The 18,283-nt window shown below is 55.1% G+C and overlaps 7 protein-coding genes and 1 non-coding gene across 8 annotated transcripts; 5 read left to right on the top strand and 3 right to left on the bottom strand.

Annotated features, from left to right (window-relative positions):
- Positions 1 to 852: 852 nt before the first annotated feature.
- hmgA (putative homogentisate 1,2-dioxygenase (HmgA)) lies at positions 853 to 2,327 on the top strand (the record flags this gene model as incomplete). Its single annotated transcript, XM_025576449.1, has 3 exons — positions 853 to 920; positions 990 to 1,499; positions 1,556 to 2,327. 3 exons carry the CDS (start codon positions 853 to 855, stop codon positions 2,325 to 2,327), a joined length of 1,350 nt encoding a protein of 449 aa, XP_025429498.1.
- A 517-nt stretch (positions 2,328 to 2,844) lies between these two features.
- BP01DRAFT_358486 (putative NAD binding Rossmann fold oxidoreductase) lies at positions 2,845 to 4,517 on the top strand. Its single transcript, XM_025575444.1, has 2 exons — positions 2,845 to 3,459; positions 3,561 to 4,517. Exons 1-2 carry the CDS (start codon positions 3,133 to 3,135, stop codon positions 4,299 to 4,301), a joined length of 1,068 nt encoding a protein of 355 aa, XP_025429497.1. The 5' UTR covers positions 2,845 to 3,132; the 3' UTR covers positions 4,302 to 4,517.
- A 486-nt stretch (positions 4,518 to 5,003) lies between these two features.
- Positions 5,004 to 6,618, top strand: BP01DRAFT_393360 (sphingosine kinase; the record flags this gene model as incomplete). Its single annotated transcript, XM_025578230.1, has 3 exons — positions 5,004 to 5,088; positions 5,158 to 5,223; positions 5,324 to 6,618. 3 exons carry the CDS (start codon positions 5,004 to 5,006, stop codon positions 6,616 to 6,618), a joined length of 1,446 nt encoding a protein of 481 aa, XP_025429496.1.
- Positions 6,619 to 7,048: 430 nt separating this feature from the next.
- Positions 7,049 to 8,612, bottom strand: BP01DRAFT_99992 (alpha/beta fold hydrolase). The gene is made up of 2 exons (XM_025580291.1): positions 8,595 to 8,612; positions 7,049 to 8,513 (listed from the first exon to the last, which is right to left on the bottom strand). The coding sequence occupies exon 2, from the start codon at positions 8,165 to 8,167 to the stop codon at positions 7,130 to 7,132; it is 1,038 nt and encodes a 345-aa protein (XP_025429495.1). The 5' UTR covers positions 8,168 to 8,513; positions 8,595 to 8,612; the 3' UTR covers positions 7,049 to 7,129.
- Positions 8,613 to 8,741: 129 nt separating this feature from the next.
- BP01DRAFT_384445 (uncharacterized protein) lies at positions 8,742 to 9,212 on the top strand (the record flags this gene model as incomplete). The annotated part of the gene is made up of 1 exon (XM_025577511.1): positions 8,742 to 9,212. The coding sequence occupies one exon, from the start codon at positions 8,742 to 8,744 to the stop codon at positions 9,210 to 9,212; it is 471 nt and encodes a 156-aa protein (XP_025429494.1).
- A 153-nt stretch (positions 9,213 to 9,365) lies between these two features.
- On the bottom strand, positions 9,366 to 12,805 carry BP01DRAFT_344562 (putative quinate pathway repressor protein QutR). Its single transcript, XM_025573568.1, has 2 exons — positions 9,915 to 12,805; positions 9,366 to 9,847 (listed from the first exon to the last, which is right to left on the bottom strand). The coding sequence occupies exons 1-2, from the start codon at positions 12,405 to 12,407 to the stop codon at positions 9,593 to 9,595; spliced, it is 2,748 nt and encodes a 915-aa protein (XP_025429493.1). The 5' UTR covers positions 12,408 to 12,805; the 3' UTR covers positions 9,366 to 9,592.
- Positions 12,806 to 13,266: 461 nt separating this feature from the next.
- BP01DRAFT_358484 (glutamine amidotransferase subunit DUG2) lies at positions 13,267 to 16,999 on the bottom strand. Its single transcript, XM_025575443.1, has 6 exons — positions 16,312 to 16,999; positions 16,126 to 16,251; positions 15,938 to 16,069; positions 15,331 to 15,885; positions 15,090 to 15,276; positions 13,267 to 15,019 (listed from the first exon to the last, which is right to left on the bottom strand). Exons 1-6 carry the CDS (start codon positions 16,546 to 16,548, stop codon positions 13,311 to 13,313), a joined length of 2,946 nt encoding a protein of 981 aa, XP_025429492.1. The 5' UTR covers positions 16,549 to 16,999; the 3' UTR covers positions 13,267 to 13,310.
- A 1,080-nt stretch (positions 17,000 to 18,079) lies between these two features.
- Positions 18,080 to 18,186, top strand: BP01DRAFT_t223. The gene has a single exon. It is a non-coding gene; the product is annotated as a tRNA-Phe (tRNA).
- Positions 18,187 to 18,283: the final 97 nt, after the last annotated feature.

The following is an 18,283-nucleotide window of genomic DNA, read 5'->3' as shown; positions in this document are numbered from 1 at the left end:
CTCGACCTCCCATAACGACTATTGAGAGAGCATTGAAGCATAATATTGAATGACATGCGAAATCAACCTCGATTCTCTTTATCTTTCGAACGATGCAAACGGATACTGACGAGCTTGACATTTTTTCCTTAGTGGCATTTGGGTCATTACTGAATTGTATGTACACTTTGAAAGGCACATGAGTAATGTATGCTTATTCGGAGATATTCTGGGAGCAGCTGCTTTAACAATAGACATTTAATCACTAAAAGTCAGAGTAATTTCATCAGCATAATTGTGCGCCAGTAAGAAAGCTGCTTGTGGGTGTTGAGTGAGCGTTCCTCTATAAAATCTAAGGCTATGTTGTTCGAGTATATCCTGGAAACATGCGGCAAGCCGCGGAAAAAGGCGGTTGTCATGAGTTCGCGGAAGCGGTCCGTCTTCCCACTTCCTCATCCCGCCGCAGTCTTCATTTACGTTGCCTAAGGAAGTGCACCTGCCATCTCAATCCTGACTCTATGCCGCACATATACTCCCAAAGGTATAAGTATATCTGTGACATTTATGCATTTGCAGTGGAGCTAAGTCTCGACCATATCCTCCTCGATGCTGTACTAGATATCCATTCAGCGGAATATGGCCGCACTGGGGCCATACGATGCAGCCGGCGGGTCTTCCCCGCCAACGCCAGTTCCGCGAATTTCCCCCGCAAAGCGACTCCGGATTCCCGCGATTGTCGTGTTCCACCATTTCATCATCCGACATGTGAGTACGAGGGGGAGTTCATTAAGCCATTCGTATCTCTGACATCCTGTCACCCTCACTCAATCACATCCCGCGTTCTCCAGTCAGTCTTCCCACTCACTCAACAATATGCCAGTCACCAATTTCTCCCATCCCGACCCGTATTCTTACCAGACAGGCTTCGACTCTTACCATGAGTACGTTCCAGCTACACAGCCAGCTACGCAGCTGTCTCACATCTTGTCTGACGTCTAATGCTCTCACAGGACCGAAGCTATTGAAGGTGCTCTTCCAATAGGGCAAAATTCCCCTCAGAAAGCCCCCTATGGCTTGTATGCAGAGAAGCTGTCCGGCACAGCTTTCACCGCCCCCAGACACGAGAATCGACAAACATGGGTCTACCGCATCCTGCCTGCCGCTGCACACCAGAACTTTGTCGCTGAGGAGGAGGACTCTTACCACACTCGCATGACCACTGAAACCCACCAGCTCCACCACATCCCTAACCAGCTGCGATGGGATCCCTTCGATCTGGATGAGACCGTCGACTGGGTCCACGGCCTTCACTTGGTGGCCGGGGCCGGGGACCCGACTCTGAAGCACGGATTAGGCATCATTCTGTATGCCGCAGGCAAGGATATGGGCAAGGAAGCGTTTTACTCGGCGGACGGCGACTTTCTAATCGTGCCTCAGCACGGCGTGCTGGACATTCAAACCGAATTGGGCCGACTAGTCGTGCGTCCGAACGAGATTTGCGTGATCCCTCGCGGTGTGCGGTATGACCTCTTCACCTACCAAGCTCTGGAGACCAGACTGACCGATTCCTGGATAGATACCGCGTCACCCTTCCTGCCGGGCCAGTGCGAGGATACATCTGCGAGCTCTACCAAGGCCACTACCAGCTCCCCGAGCTCGGCCCGATCGGGTCCAACTGTCTTGCCAACGCCCGCGACTTCCAAGCGCCCGTTGCGGCCTTTGATGACGAAGAAGAACCGACTGAGTACCGGCTATACAGCAAGTTTGCCAACAAGCTCTACTCCGCGCGTCAACAGCACACCCCCTTCGACATCGTTGCCTGGCACGGCAACTACTACCCCTATAAGTACGACCTCGGGCGCTTCAACACCATCGGCTCGATCTCCTTCGACCACCCGGACCCGTCCATCTTCACCGTTCTGACCGGCCCGTCCGACCACGCAGGCACCGCGATCGCGGACTTTGTCATCTTCCCGCCCCGCTGGCTGGTGCAGGAGAACACCTTCCGCCCGCCGTGGTACCACCGCAACACCATGTCCGAGTTCATGGGACTGATCACCGGGAACTACGATGCGAAGACGGGCGGCGGGTTTCAGCCGGCCGGCGCTAGTTTGCACAATGTGATGAGTGCGCACGGGCCTGATGCCGATGCCTTTGAGGGGGCGAGTAATGCGGAGCTCAAGCCGGCGAAGGTTGGGGATGGGAGTATGGCCTTTATGTTCGAGAGCTGTCTGATGGTAGGGGTGTCTGAGTGGGGGTTGAAAACTTGTCAGAAGGTGCAGGAGGAGTATAACGAGCACAGCTGGCAGCCGCTCAAGCGACACTTCAAGAACCCGAATAAGAAATAGGAGGGGGATTCTTTCTCCAGTTGTACAAAGGATGAAATGCACTTACTGCATGAGTACTCCATCTGTATGAAAGAGAATGAACATGATTACGAGCATCCAAGTAACTCTAATTTCAGTAATCTCAAAATCTGTTTTGTGGTCAGATCCTAGTGTCCAGGCTTTGCCTTGCTTCGTCTAAGTACTGTACACAACTCTTCCTCTTCGCGGGGATTGGGCACAGTGGGTCAATGCTTGAGCTACGGGTAATATTACCCTACAGATACTCTGTTTAACTTTTGATCAGGCCGGTAGCTCCATTCTGAGGACTTGCAGATCCAATCGCGACTACACCGATGCGGCCACATAGAAACTACCGATGGTAGTGGAAAGACTTGCCCTCGGAGTCGCTCGCAGGCAGTGCGGCCAATCACGGAGCCGCTTGGATGACCCCACTGAGGAAGGCAAGTCTTTCCGTCTCGGCAGGCAATTTGGCCCGTCTTGTACCCCGCATTTTTGCAGCATCAACCATCTTCTCTCCGCAATTCTTGACAAGATCTCGACCATGTGGACTGGGGTCATGCTGCGTTCACGATTTGAGAAAGATGGTAGTCAAATCGAGGAATTATCTCCTTGCTGGTTGTGGGTCTACTACAGGGGTTCCGAAAAGGGGAGTCCGCCAATGCCAACATATATAAAGGTCTGAAGGCCCTGGGAGTAGACACCAAGAGACAAGCAGACTCAACAAAACAAAAATCTTTTCCTGGGTCGAGCATATTAGCTTTCCTTCCCCCCTTTGTCCCTTGAGAATACCGCAGACTCATACAGCATGTCCATCCAAAAGCTCAAAGTCGGCATGGCCGGCCTCGGCCGAGTAGGCAAGATCCACGTCAACAATTTCCTGCATCAGACTCCCCGCGCCGACCTGGTGGCTGCTTTCTCGCCAGACCCTGCGGAGATTGCCTGGGGTCGACAGAACCTCGAGCCCTACGGCGTGACCCTGTACGATGACTACGACAAGATGCTCGCGCACCCCGGGCTGCAGGCCGTGGTCATTGGCACGGCCACCTCGGTGCACGCGGAGGAGACGATGAAGGCGATTGATCGGGACCTGCACGTCCTGTGCGAGAAGCCTCTCTCGACGAGTGTTGAAGTGGTATGTTCTCCCTGTAGACCAGACACTCCCACTCACTCTCCCCCTTTGCACCCTACAACCCCTTACCGCATCTCCATCTGCTAACCAGCACATAAACACAGTGCAAAGCTGTTGTCCAAAAAGCCCAAACCAAGCCCCACCTCAAAGTAATGTGCGGCTTCTCCCGCCGCTTCGACGCCTCCTACCGCGAAGTCCACTCCAAAATCAGCCAGGGGCTAATCGGCCGCCCCTCCATCATCCGCAGCCAGACCTGCGACAAATACGACCCGTCGGGATTCTACGTCGCCTACGCCGCCTGGTCCGGCGGAGTCTTCGTCGATATGTCCGTGCACGACATCGACCTGACACTATGGTTCCTCGGCGAAGACTCCATCCCGAAGAGCATCTCCGCGTACGGAATCACCGCCGTGCAGCCCGAACTCAAGCAGTACAACGACTACGATAACGCGGTCGGCATTGTAGAGTTCTGGGGCGGGAAGATCGCGTACTACTACTGCTCGCGCATGATGCCGCACGGGCAGGAGGATACCACCGAGGTGATCGGCACGGAGGGGAAGCTGTCGGTGAATATCAACCCGCAGCGGGATTTTGTGAATTACTACCACCCCGGGGGGATTACGCGCGAGGTGCCGCCAAACTTTGTGGGGAGATTTGGCGAGGCGTTTGTGCGCGAGGCGAATGAGTTCACTGCGGCGTGTCTCGAGGGGACGGCGCTGCCGGTGCGTTTGGGGAATGCGGTTAAGGCGGTCGAGATTGGCGCGTATCTGCAGGAGGCGCTGGTGTCCGGGAGGCAAATTCGGTTTGATGAGATTGGGAGGAGGGTGGAGGCTGCGCAGTTGTAGATGGATTCAGCTCTTGTTCTCGATGTGTTTGGGCAGGGATGGGGCATTATTTTCTGGTGGTATCAGTGAAAACGAGTATGTGCATTTGCCTTCCGCCTTCCCAGTCTCCTGTTCCTGGTTCAGATTAGAAATTGTTTCTCTACACCCCAATCATAGATCTCTGGTGAACGGCCCGTTAAGCTACGTTTGTGGTTCTCCTTGTATGGTTGTATCGTTTCACAAGACAAAGTACTAGCTAAGGCTCATCAACCCAATCATACATGTAGATACTAAGTACTAGACTTTCAGTTGGGGAATGATACAGAAACATACAGCCCAACTGAGCTCACTCGCTCCTGCTAAACAGAAACCTATCGATCAGCAGGCTTCAAGCAATTCTATCAGGACTAAGGGTGGTTGCCACAATTGGTTTATACAGTTTCATGCTCTGCACAGCCTATGGAAGGTTATCTCGGCCCGCTCGGATCCCGCACATCCACTAACCTTATCTGGGTATAGTCTTAAATACGTGGCCCCTGGCGAACCCCTGGCCCGGAAACCGGCGGCAACAGGGACTTCTTCTCCACGACTGCCATCTTATGATCAGCTGTAAAGCAAACTAAAGCACTCTTAAGCCCATCTCGTCAAGCGGATTTACCGCATTGAGCATACATCCAGCAAGACTCAAGCAGACCTATCATCAGCCGTGTGTCCTCTCCAGCCATGCACTCCCCTGAGCTGCCAACCACACTCAAAGTAGACCACGCAGTAACACTCTCAATCGAAGATGGCGCCCTCACCGTAATCGGTATGTTCTGTGTAAAACTCACGATACCATAAATGTCAAACGGCCTTAGCTGATGAAATCCGGCCGCAGACAACCGTCCATCCAGACGAAGGACAAAGACCAAGAAATACTGCTGCGGTTTACTTACCAGACGGGGTATGCACAGTCCTCGCTAGCAATCCGTGCCCTAACTCATTCACTCTCCCCCGCAACACAAATCTTCCGTCTGATATCCCCCCACTGACCATCCTCACAGACTCCAAATCACACTATCGCATTGATCTCTACACCATAGTGAACGCCGAGACCTCCACAGATGGCCTCACCATCACCTACATCGACACTGACGGCCGCAGCAACGCCGAACTAGACGTCCTTCGCTACCTCCTCCGTGAAGACGAAAGATCGCCAGCCGCGGCCTGGACTACGCACCTGCTCGCCCGCGCCTACGGCCCGGCTCAACCCTTCAAACGGCTGAAAGTGCTCATCAACCCCTTCTGCTCCGGCGCCGTCACGAAATTCCGCACATACGCCGCACCGATCCTCGGCGCCGCGCACTGCCGGCTCGACGTCGAGGAGACGCGCCACAAAGGCCACGCAATCGAGATCGCCGAGAAGATCGACCTCGACGCCTACGACGCGATTGTGTGCTGCTCGGGGGACGGGCTGCCGCATGAGGCCTTCAACGGGCTGGCGCGACGGCCCGATGCGGTGCAGGCGCTTGCGCAAATGGCGGTGGCTATGGTCCCCTGCGGGTCGGGCAATGCCATGGCCTGGAACCTGTTCGGGACGGATAATGTCGCGCTGGCGGCGCTGGCCATCGTGAAAGGGGTGAGCATGCCCTTGGATCTGCTCTCGATCACGCAGGGGGATCGGCATACGGTCTCCTTCCTATCCCAGTCGCTGGGCGTCTTGGCGGACTCGGATCTCAAGACGGAGCATCTGCGGTGGATGGGCGATCATCGCTTCATCTATGGGGTCTTGACCACGATCGCGACGAAGACGGCTTACCCCTGCGAGCTGGCCGTCAAGACGGTGGTGGGGGATAAGCAGCAGATCCAGGAGTACTATCAGCGCCGCGCACCAGGCTACGGGGTAGCGGGTGGAGCCACCGAGACGCTCAGTGCCGACCCGGGTGGCATTCCTCTCCAGTATGGCACGGTCCGGGACCGCGTGCCCGAGGACTGGGAGGTGGTGCCCGCGGCCGGGCTGTCGAGCTTCTACGCGAGCAACATGGCGATTGTCGCCAAGGATACCAACTTCTTCCCGGCTGCGCTGCCCAATGACGGGCTGCTGGATGTCATGACGGTCGATGATTCGATTGGGTTGATCGGGGCACTCGAAGCGACCGTCAAGCTCCCGCAGGGCAAATGCTTTGAGCTCGACGATGTGCAGATGCGCAAGGTCGCGGCATATCGTCTCACGCCGAAGGACAGAGAGGGGTGCATCAGTGTGGACGGCGAGTGGTATCCATTCGAAGCCTTTCAGGTCGAAGTTCATCAGGGGTTGGGGCGGGTGCTCTCGAAATCACCCAATGCATACCAAGCATAAGACGATCGGTTGGAACAAACGGGGGCGGCAAGATGCAGCACGTCTGGACTGCAGGGAGCTTGTACAATAATGCAAAGTAGTTTAAGAAGAAATCTTTCTCGGGTACCCCAGTTGACGTAGACTATACTTTTCATTCGACAGATCTTAGGTTATGGCTTTCCGGCGCGCATATGACACAGGCATCATTATCCAGCATATCAGCACACATGTTGGCATCCTGTTCAGCGATGACCGTCGAGCTTACTGGCCATGCGAGAAAACAGAGAACCACCTGTGTAATCACCCATCCTGACGCCGTCCAACACACTTGTGAAGGCGTAATCAAGACTTTGCGGCCAGTGTCTGACTGACTCGGCACGTGGCGAATATGCCCTAAGCCCCTCTGCTACTGCGAACACAACCTGCCCATTGCTCTAAACACCCTCTATGACGCTGATATACAGGACTCAAACATTCATCCTACCACCACCTCCAAACCCATCATCTCATCTCATCGGAGGATGCAACCACCTCACCTCCCACCCCAAAACTCCCCAATCAACCCCGCCACCTCCGCCACCCTCTCGCGCACAACCCCATGCCCGACCCCCGGCACAACATGCACATCCCCGAACCCCAACCCGACCAACTCCTCCACCGAACACAGATCATCCCACTCCCCCAACACGACCCGCGCCCTGATCCCCGTCTCCGCCGCTGTGCGAAACGCCTCATGCATATCCATGATCCCTCCGTCCCTGAAAATCCCCACCACACTGGCGGCGTGGCCCGCATGCTCGCGCATCTGCCACTCCCGCACCGCCTCGGCAACGAGCTCCCCGCGCGCCACCCTCTCCCGCCAATCGGGGGGAACCACCAACGCGCCCCCTTCCAACCATTCTATCACCCAGTCGCGGGCCTCTCTTTCAACCGCCTCACCATCCACACCATCCACCCCGTCCGCCGCACCACCAGCACCAGCACCAACCAAATACCCCTGCTCGCGCGCCGAGAACTGGCTGCGACGCAACAACCCCGCGGGCGCAACCAGCACCAACCCCTCCACCCTCTCCGGAAACCGAGCCGCGAAACTCGCCGCCGTGGAGCCGCCGAACGAATACCCCACGAGATGCGCAGCGGGCCAGCGCAGATGGTCGAGGAGGGCGAGAAGCAACCGATGGAAGAGGGCGGGCTCGTGGGGCTGCAGCGGGGTGGCGGAGAGGCCGTGGCCCCAGAGGTCGAGGAGGACGCAGTGGGCGGAGGGGAATCGCGCGGCCACCGCGCGGGCGAGCGGGAGCAGGCCGACCGCGCTGGTTTGGACCCCGTGGATGAAGAGGATCCGGGCGGGACCAGCAGGAGAATCGGGGCTGTGGCTGGGAGATCCGGTCGGCGCGGGGAGGGTGTAGTAGGCTGCTTGGCCGGCGGGGGTTTGCAGGTACGAGGCGGGGGGGAGGCGGAGGGGGCCGAAGGTGCTGGTGAAGGCGGCTTCGGGGGGAGCGGGGATGGATTGTGGTGTGGCGGGGCGGACAGTCCCGGGGCGGGGGAGGAGGATCAGTGGAGGACTTGGCATTGTGAGGGGAGGGGGGTTGTGTTTCCGAAGGGATGCGCTGGGTGGTGTTGTGCAGATTGTTGAGGTCGGTGTTCCTGCAGCGAGCAGGTATGCGTCAGATTATTTGACTAACTTCCTTATCGGGCGTCTTCTGCTGACTAATATCGTGATAAGAGAGATAGCTAAGATGGAGTCTTCTGGGGTAGTGACGATCCTAGAAATAGATGGATGATGGGGCTGATTGTTATGCTGGTGGCATCCCACAGGATGCGGAGATAACATCAACTTGAAGGTCCTTCGAAGATCACGATGGACGTCGCTGAATTTGAGAAACACTGCGCAGCAGCTCTCGTCAATCAGGGGAGTTCTGTTGGACCCGCATGCAACTTCAGAAAAAGAACGTACGAAGTACAACAAGGATCTGTCCGGAGTGTTTCACATAGCTTACATTCTGAGGAAAGACAAGCCCTGGTCCACACTGGTAGAAAGAAACCCTGATCCTATATAAGAAAGAGTATGCATAGACCATCCGACCCATTTCTCACCTAAACCTCATACGTACAACCGGCACCTTTCTTGTTCCATATCATAAAGAATGGCAGGTACACTGCGCCTCAAGAATATCCACCGCAGCACCCCGCAAGCCCCAGCGGCCAGAAAAGCAGAGATTTCCACCTTATGCGGCGCCCAGGTCAACGTCGTGGTGCTTTACCTCACAGATGCCAGGATGTTAGCTGAGGATTGGGCGCCCGCCATCCAGATGCTCCAGGAGCAATGGCAAACGCACCGGCAGGCGCAGTCCGAATTCGCTGGGAAGCCGCTGGGTGGGATCCTCTTGACGGCGAAGGGCCTTCGATTGTATGCGCCCGCCTCGGCGGACGATGGCCAGCCGCAGGGTTTTGAGCATGAGGGGCGCAGCGAGTTTCCGCCTCTCGAGCTCGAAGAAGCCCCAGAGATCTTTTTTGCGTTTCTGGACAGGTGTCTGCATGGCCTGGGTCTCCGGCTGGATTGTCCCCACTCTATAATATCCCGTGAGACGAAGGAAAGTAGGGAGGTAATGCGATAGTTTCGAAGTGGTTGCATCCAGCGATTTTCGTATTCGACATGGACACTTGATACCTCACGGAGCCGGAGTCCACTGAATGAAATCACTCACTGCGTATTATAAGTTGAATGATTAGTCAAGGCAAAAATCTCCTTCACATTATAATTAATCTTCCTCTACTCTGCTTCGTTGGTTTAACGAAGGCATCACATACAAACCTCAGCAACTACGGACGCTGTTACAAAGAGACACAAGACACGAGATACAAGTCACCAGTCGGCACTTCAATGCATTGCTCATCGAAACAGTCGCTGACAGGACCGAGAGAATCCGCAGCAACATCATTCATTGCATTACAGCAGCTATACCAAGCTGCCAAGAATCCATTTCCATCGTCATCATCAAGTGGGTTGTCCATTCAGATTTTCAAGCCGATTTTGAATGGCTTGTGGGTCATACTGCCCTTCTTCCTCCTTGTACTCCTTCAACACCACCGTGCGCATCAACCGTCGGGGCGCACGGCGACCGGTAAACAGCTCAAACTGAGCGAACCCCTGCTCCGGAAGCACATCCAATCCGTCCAATGCCACCCAGCCACGGTGGGAGAGAGCGCGGATTTGCTGAATCAGGGGCGTGTTGAGGGACTTGTAGGCCAACTGGATGACTGGTTAGCTCTGTTTGTTGCGACCACATAATTAAGACCACAGTAGCAGCGGGACTGACCTCGACAACTACACCACCGGTTGGGCTTTCAAGCCACTGCGGCGGTATCTCATTATTCGGCGCCGGTGCACCCCCGATACTATGCGTGGGAATACAGGAGCAGATGACAGTCGGTTGCTTGTACTTGACAGGCCAGCTGTCTTGTTGCGATCGCAAAACGTGCACGTGGGGGCGGGTCGTCGACCCTGCTCGGCCCGGAGACTGCAGGTTCTGTTGGTTGTAGTGCCGGGCCAATTTTTCTGCGTTGGCAACGGTCCGGTTGTACACGAAAATATTCTGCACCCCAAGATGGATCATCGCGTAGACAGCAGCGCGAGCCATACCGCCTGCCCCAATGACCAAACCCGTGGACAAGGGTCGCACGGCGTTGGCCGGCGATAGACCTCGACGGAAGCAATTGCCTATGCCGATCCAGTCGGTATTATCCCCATGTAGAGCTTTCACGGGCCCCGCACGGCTTTTGCCCATAGGTAAAGGGGAAATGTCGGAATTGAAGGCTTTTTCGTCATGGTCGCGGATTGGGATTAAGGTGTTCACAGCGCCGATTGCGCGCGCATGCGGAGACATCGAATGGAGAAGCGGTATTACTTCGGTCTTGAACGGCAAGCTGACACTCGTACCTCCAAAATGGGGATTGGAGACCAGATCGTTCAATCCACGCAGGGTAGACGATTGGTGGATCCGGTACACGTGAGGCATGCCACAGAGACTGTAAGCCGCATTATGCATGGCCGGAGACAGACTGTAGGTGACGTTGCCACCAAAGAGGAAGAATTGCATCGGATCCAGGGTAAACGAAGAATACAGAGCCTCTTGGGCTTCGCGCAGAGTGATGCATGGAACTCCCTTGAGTTGTGTTTCGGATAGAAGAGATGGATGGGTCACGGGCGTCAAGATCGGATTGAAACAACACGACAGCCGACCGAGCAGACCGGAGTTGTATGCTATGACGGGGAGTTGCGGAGTGGGAAGGTTTTTGAAAGAATCACGAAATCGTTGAACGGCAAAATTGTCGTCTATGGAGAGCGCAGGTTGAGTTAACCGTACAAGATCACAGCCCAGCCGCTTGGCTCGCTCATAAAGATCCATGTACGTGGGATCGTCCCATCCCTTCGGCGGGGGCTGGGTGGCAGCATAATGTCCGATGACACGACTTGAGCCTTTGGAGGCGATGATTTGGGACAGGATCTCATCGCCGTAGGACAGGTCGACCGTCACAAACTCCGGCGCCAAGCGTAGTCCGTGCTGGATCAGGTTTAAATACTCGTCACTGGACCGCCGCGAGCGTTCGTTGTGCTCGCCATTATGACTACCGAAACCTACATTACTCTCCACGTGATAGACGAGTGGGACTACCGTGTTTCGTCGCATGTTCGCAACCGCATGGCTAATCTTGTCGGCAATGCCGGAATCCACCGCCAGACGGGAAGACGGTGGTTCCGTGATGTCAATTTCCAGTTCGAACGCGTCAGACGTGGACTCAAGGTCTTCGATATCCAAGTCCCGCTCTAACAATGAGGAAATGGGCACGGTCACAGCATACGTAAAGGCTCGGGACTCGATCGCTTGCGTCGACAGCGGGAAGGAGGCGTTCAGGCCGCTCAGATCGGTCGCATCCCCCGTGGCGAAAGCGATGAAACGCAGAAAATCAAGTTGCAGTCGTTTCAAGGTCAGAAAAGGCGTGATTGCCTGAAACCGCTGGTCCAATTCCGGCTCCAGCTGGGCATGGTTGCCATCCTTGGCGGCGGCATGCTCCGCCATGCCTTTCTCTGACACGTTGAAGAATTCCAAATTGGAACATGCCCGATAGATCGGCCCTGCCAATCCGAGGAATCGACGGACCTTGTCGATATTCCAAGCCTTCAGGTAAGACTGAATACTTTCCGCGTCGCGCAGCAGATAGATCACCGGGTGAGTTCTGGCGTACTCGCGCAGCAGCATCTGGCCGCTGCGCTCCATGGAGCCCGGCCCGCATGCGATCACGCAGCCTTCTTGATGATCCGCCAGCATCGACTCCATCACTCTGGCCTCCTGCTGTCGATACTCCACCAGATCGAATTCCTTCTTGTACGCCGCCCGCGACCGTCCGGTCATTTGTTGGAAATACCGGTCTGCGTCGATCAATCGCCGTCCCGTGGTCGCCGCGAGTATCACCGCCAGACTCGATTTGCCCGTGCCTCGGATGCCGATCAGCACGATGGAGGAATCGCGTGTGAATTTTCGTGGGACTTGGATGGAGCCTTCGAAGGCGGTGGGGGAGCCCCGGCTAGAGGTGACACCCCTCAAAGAGGGAGCGAACCAATGTGAGGCCTCTGGGTTCTCTCCCGGGAGGCTGTGTACTCGCTCCCTCGGAGTCTCATCTCCATAGGCGGGGTCGACTGACTGTGAGCCACTGGAGACATACGGGCTATGCGGCAATCGTCTGCGGTTCGATGCGAGGGGCCCTTCAAGGTCGTCGAGTTTGCGCTTGGGCGGTTTCACAATCACAGACATTATGGCGAGGGAGGGGAATCAGGGTCGCCGGGGGGGTTTCAGCGGGGCAGAGTAGACGTTTTATTCAAGGTATGATTTCTGACTGAGCGGCGCATGACTTTTGGGAACTCGATGCAGGGACCGACAGGGTATGGCAGGCACTAGGCAGGTTCAGACCAGGAGGTTCGGCGCGACATGCGAGAGGAAGCGAAAGAGGGGTTGACTAGAAGACCTCGGGTCAATAGGCGTGGGGGAGATGCAGACACATGTAGAGTGGGTTATTATGATTGCAGTTGATTGGAAATTGAGAGACGCAGGACAGAGGGAGGAGAAGAGGATGAATCGAGTGAGAAGTGGAAGTGGAAGTGAAAGTGGGAGGGTGGGAGTGGGAGAAAGTGTGGGAGGAGGGAGCGAGTGAGTGTGGGAGAGAGAGAGAGAGTTGGAGGGAGGGAGGGAAAAAGATGTGGGGGAAAACCAAACCAACCAAAAGAGCGACTCGGTGGAAAAAGCGACCGGCAAAGCGGTTGGAGACCGCCAAGAAATGCGGAGAAAGGCTCACCCGTTCGTCGGTTGTTGCCAAACAATTAACTTGATGAATTTTTAATAACCATCGTTAGCTTGAGTTCCCCGTGGGGTCAAACGCCAATAGACATCTTGGGCCGAGGCTGAGGCTGGAATTTTTACATGCATGGCTTACCGCAGCATAGCATAGCACAGTGCAGTACAAGTTGGAAAATTATGTTCATCCCCCCCGCCCTGCAGATCCTTTTTGTATCATTCTTCCGCTGCAAAGTTGACCGGCCCGGTCTACCATTTCCAAACCCCCCCCCCAAAATGTACAGTAAGCGGCCTGGCGTCGCTCACCCACAATCTTAAAACACCTAACACCAAATGATCATTCAAGGTATCTATCTATCTTTCTATCTACAACCTCTCCGGCAACCGTGAGAATACATATCCAAAGATTTCCCGGCTTTTATACAAATTCTCCACCCGCAACCGTTCATTGTACAAATGTGCATTGTCGCTGGCCTGTCCACAAGGCAGATTTGCCGCCGGTGCGGAGAACTCCTTCTCCAGGAACCGGATCGTGGGGATAGAACCACCCTCCCGAATATAAATTGGCCGCACACGGGTCGGCTCACTGGGGTCAACCACCTGTGGCGTCGTCGTCGTCGCCGTCGTCGGCGGCGGCGGCGGCTGTCCGGTCGCGGACTCGTCGGCAGCAAGCGGCGTGGGGCCCGACTTGCTGGTCAGGGTGGACGAGGTGGGCACAGAGGTATTCAGCGAGGACCGCTTGTGGGCAGCCTTGCCAGTCGACGAAATCGTCGTGGACATGATAATGCGATCGATGTGAGAGGCCAGGCTATCCTCCGAGTCGACTCGCTGGAGACGCGGCTGCTGCTCCTTCGCCCGCTTGGTGGCCTCAAGGGTGCGTTCGGGGATGGTTTGAATGGGTGGGTATTGATGTCTCTGTGTGGTGGTGTCCGGAGTCCAGGCGGCACTAATTGCGTCGGCCAAGGTCTGAAACATCTCATTGTCCGGATCACCCAGCCAGGGGTCTGATTTGCCCGTGATCTCGACGGTGAGGTCGTTCTGCGACTCCAGGCGGTCGAAATGCTCCTGCGCAAACAGGGTCAGGTTGGTGGCCACCTCGTCGGCCGTCTGGTTCGGCACCAGACGAATGGAGAGGCTGGCCTTGGCTTTGCGCGAGATGGTTGTGGTCGCGCTCTTGCTGCTCCCCGGCACCTCAATGGAGTGGATCGTCAGCGAGGGTTCCCGCCAGCGGTGCATGAGTGAGTTGATGAACGCGTCGCTGTCGGTGATTTCCGGGTGATGAGGCAGGAGGATGTCGGCAATCGCGGTATAGCGCTGTTTCTCCGCATCGGTGAGCGGCAACACAGGTTCATGGAAGCCAGGCAGATTGATCCGGCCCTTGGGTCCAACCAAAGTGCCCAGAAGCATGGTGAGATCCTTCAGGGGCTCGTCCAGTAACGAACTTCCGTCGATACCACTGTGCAGGTCAGGGTGGTCGCTCTGCACAATCAAGTTGGCATTCACCACGCCACGCAATCCGTATGTCAGACATGGGTTGTGATCATCAAGCCAGTAACTGTTGGCCAAAAGGATCCAGTCAACGGAGCCGATTTGGGGCTTGTGCTTGCGGACTGTTTCGTGGAATCCTTGCGATCCGGACTCTTCTTCGCCTTCGATAAGGAAGACCACGTTGCACCGGAGCGCCTTCTGTCGAGCAAGGTCCGCGGCCGCGTAAAGTGCCGCCAGGATGGGGCCCTTGTTGTCCGTTACACCGCGACCGTAGAGGAACCCATCGATAGAGGTGAGCTGGTACGGGTCGGTCTTCCATTTGGCCGCATTGGCATCGGCTCCAACCACATCGTAATGGCCGTAGAACAAGATCGTCTTGTCAACCTTGTCTGCAGCCGTAGCATCGAATCGAGCATGGACGATAGGATTCGTGTCTGCTCCTGTGGTTAATAGATTAGTCTTCGCGCCAAGGTAGATGCAGTGTCGGCGAAGGAACGCTGCGCCCTGGTTACATTCGACAGCGAATTTGGGGCTGGCAGAGACAGTCTTGTAGGCGACAAACTTGGCCAAAGAGTTCACCATTTCATCTGTTCCCAATCAGTGTTCCCATTATTTATGTTTTTAGATTTTGTTCAATTTGCCTGCTGGAGTTCATACCGTTGTTGATCGGCGGCTTTTCTGCTTGGCCTCGCGTTACATCCGTCACGTCCCAGATGCCGACCGTATTGTCGTTGCCACCACTGGCGTAGATGTACCGATCCTTATACTGACCCGCAGCAGACGCGAGCATGGTACCTCCGTGAGCCACCCAGCTGCCAATCTCCTCGAACCTCGAATTGAATTTCTGTACCACGTCAGTGAGAATCTCTGGGCCGTCGGACGGCCAGGCTTCTCTTACCTTAATCACACCGTTTGAGTCACCACACACAGCAACACCATGGATGATGTCTACCGCCCACAGATCGCCTGTATGCATGGCAATTCGCTTGACCAGCTGCCGCGAATCCAGGTTCCAGATATTCAGCGCACCGCCAGCCAGACCGCAGTAGAGGAAAGAACCATCCACGGCGATTGAAAGGACGGAATCGCCGTTCTGCAGTTTGGCAATCTGAGAAGGAACGGCGTTGGCCGAGTCCTGCTCCAAGCGCCACAATTTGACCACTCCATCGCCGGCACCAGTGAGCAGCACCTCTTCCTCCGGGGCCGACTCCACTAGACCCTTTACCAGAAGCATGCTGTAGACATAGCCATGGTGGGCAAAGAGCTTATGATGGTCGCGCTTGAAAGTCAGCACTTGACCCCCCTGCATGACCGAGTGAGGCCCCTCAGCTCCCGGCCGTGGCGCACGCGAGCCATCAGGACCTCGGGAGTCAAAGAAGCGATGAGTCCGCTTAGACAGTTGCGCCGCGGAAGAACGTTGTGACGCTGCATCTGCTCGGGAGATGTCGCACCACTGAGGCAGTCAACATCACTGGTCCAGTGAATCAGATTTGGTAGAGACGAACCTGAATACTGGTGTTCTGAGCACCACAGTAGATGGTCTTCAAACTCGACGAATAGGCGACGGCAAAAATATCTCCGACATCGTGGTGGGAGTGAATCGAATACAGCCGGTCGAAGGTTCTCGTCGACCATACCTACCCAAAGTCAACACCCGACTGTTAGGGCCACAGAAATTCAGGTCCAATCCTACATTGACAACAGAATCACCGCCCGTAGAGAAGAGCAACTCTCCATCCTCGGACAGGTACAGATCAAGGACACTTTCCTGATGGGCGTGCACTGAGAGCACCAGCTCATAGGTCTCCAGAGACCATGCCTAGAGGTTTTCAGTATTAAGCCCAGACGGATTTCACGTCGGAGAATTTCTTTCACGTACTACGATGTCTCCGCCTTGCAGACCGGCAAAAACACATTCTTTGTCGAGAACGAGGGCCAGCACCGAGCGACTGGCTTGCACGCGGTGGCCAATTGCACCGCACTCGACGGGCGCAGGCTGGTCGGCCTCCTCTTGCGCCAGATGAGCTGTTACGGAGCGCGGATCGGACTCCCAGATCTTGGTCTGATCATCGGTCTCTGATGGGCTATCAGATTCGACGAGTACTGTATGATCCATTGCACCCGGCAATGGAGCTTAGAAGCCTCAGCCTTCGTTTCTAATTTCCTTTTGAGACAAAGAAAAGAAAAAAAAAGCAAAATCTCAACAATTGAGGGACGACAGCAGGATGAAATCAATGGACGGTCAAGTTCACGTGACGGGGGAGTATGATGTGATGGGGGGCTGAATGGGATTTGATTGAAGGAGATGCGATGGCGATGCGGTGAGATGATCGCGTGAGGGTGAGTCAGGCGGAGCGAAGTCGGCCACACGAATGAGACACGGCCACGAAGGAGGGAGACCAGTGGAAGGCGATCAACGATTCCCGTCCGCGTAAGTCAGGGGTATTCCAATTTGGTATCGTATCTCCTTCCCCAGAAATATAACCTAGTCTCGAATGTTGCAAGACCGAGAGTAAATTGTGAGATTGAGGCTGTAAGGAATGGAATGTCGCAGAGGAATCTTGGCGTTTCCGAGTGTTCAAAGAATAAAAAGCAATGAGGGAACAACGGGGCGGTGTGGCGGTGTGTAGGAAGTACTCCGGTAGACCGCCAGCGAGACCGCCCATCGGTACAATCATCCCGTCCCTCCAGGAGAAAAGGAAACTTGAAACTATTTCAATCTACTCACCTCGTTGCTCAACAACAGGGGATTTCCAGCCACTATGCTCCCTGCGCTCGTATCGTCAGCATCTCACTTTCCGGGGCAGTCCAAGTAAATCTACTTTCAAGAGAGAGAGAGACAAAGAAAACAGACGGGTTGAATGAGGTGACTTACCATGGCTCCCAAACAAGCCTCGCAATCAACGTCTCAGTTGTAGTAATGGTCGACATGATGGTAGATAACCATCCCTCTCGATCGTTGCGCGTATGGGTTCCTGAATCCCATCGGGGACAAGTCCCTGGTCTTATAATGTGGTTAGCAACAAGAGAAAGGGGCCACGGTTATGAGCGGCCACGCAAATCCATGTCCAGTAGGAGCACAAGGAAAAGAATCAATGCGTCTTGACGTACATTGCGGTACATCTCAGGCAGCCTGGACGCAACTGGAGGCCAACTGTCGGATTACGATAATAAATCTCCGGCCAGTGAGGGGCGAGATTCCATTTCTCCCGCGGGCTGCAATGGCACAATGAACCCACAGGATTGTGAACCCGATCCAGGTCGATGTCTAGCAGAGGCCACGTCATGCTTTAATCGGCCCCTGAAATTGGTATCTTTTCATTGAGTTTACTTCAAGCTCTTGGTTGATCGGGATGGTTCGAGTCTCTGGGCAGTGGTCATAAGGGGGAAGTTGCATGTAGCCAGGGATAGAGATGGTTCGATAAAAGCCACCATTCGAGCTCATCGTCAAAAGACCCTTCCTTGGTTAATGGTCAAGAGAAAGTGCAGTGATCATGTGCAACAGCTTGGGAGTAGATTCTTGAATCAGCCCAATCTCGCTCCCAATCTGGAAGCTCGAGATAGCCCGAGCCATAGTTAACAGGGTACTAGTTGTGGCTGTTGATATGCCATATGAATGCACAAAATGTGGCATTGTTCAATCATCAGGGACGATGGCGCATCTGGGAGCGCGTCAGACTGAAGTACCAACTTCGGCCACAGAACAGTTGTTCTAGTAATCTGAAGGTGGCCGGTTCAAGCCCGGCTCGTCCCATTCTTCTTTTGCTTTTCTTTTTTGTTCCTGTACATTCCCGCTCCACTCTCAAACCACAATAAATATCATGAATATCTGCTAAGAACCTACATCTAGA

This window comes from Aspergillus saccharolyticus (assembly GCF_003184585.1).
Source record: "Aspergillus saccharolyticus JOP 1030-1 unplaced genomic scaffold BP01scaffold_26, whole genome shotgun sequence".
Classification (NCBI taxonomy): domain Eukaryota; kingdom Fungi; phylum Ascomycota; class Eurotiomycetes; order Eurotiales; family Aspergillaceae; genus Aspergillus; species Aspergillus saccharolyticus.
Note: the sequence above shows the minus strand (reverse complement) of the source record. Positions and strands in the feature narration are given on the sequence as shown.

Coding starts and splice junctions, on each gene's coding strand:
- BP01DRAFT_99992 (XM_025580291.1), bottom strand. CDS start 8,167: ATGCCAAGTCCTCCACTGATCCTCCTCCCCCGCCCCGGGACTGTCCGC.
- BP01DRAFT_358486 (XM_025575444.1), top strand. CDS start 3,133: ATGTCCATCCAAAAGCTCAAAGTCGGCATGGCCGGCCTCGGCCGAGTA. Junction 3,460..3,560: donor TCTCGACGAGTGTTGAAGTG/GTATGTTCTCCC, acceptor ACATAAACACAG/TGCAAAGCTGTTGTCCAAAA.
- BP01DRAFT_344562 (XM_025573568.1), bottom strand. CDS start 12,407: ATGTCTGTGATTGTGAAACCGCCCAAGCGCAAACTCGACGACCTTGAA. Junction 9,848..9,914: donor CCGGTGGTGTAGTTGTCGAG/GTCAGTCCCGCT, acceptor CCAGTCATCCAG/TTGGCCTACAAGTCCCTCAA.
- BP01DRAFT_358484 (XM_025575443.1), bottom strand. CDS start 16,548: ATGGATCATACAGTACTCGTCGAATCTGATAGCCCATCAGAGACCGAT. Junction 16,070..16,125: donor GCGGTGATTCTGTTGTCAAT/GTAGGATTGGAC, acceptor GACTTTGGGTAG/GTATGGTCGACGAGAACCTT. Junction 15,020..15,089: donor AAAGCCGCCGATCAACAACG/GTATGAACTCCA, acceptor GATTGGGAACAG/ATGAAATGGTGAACTCTTTG.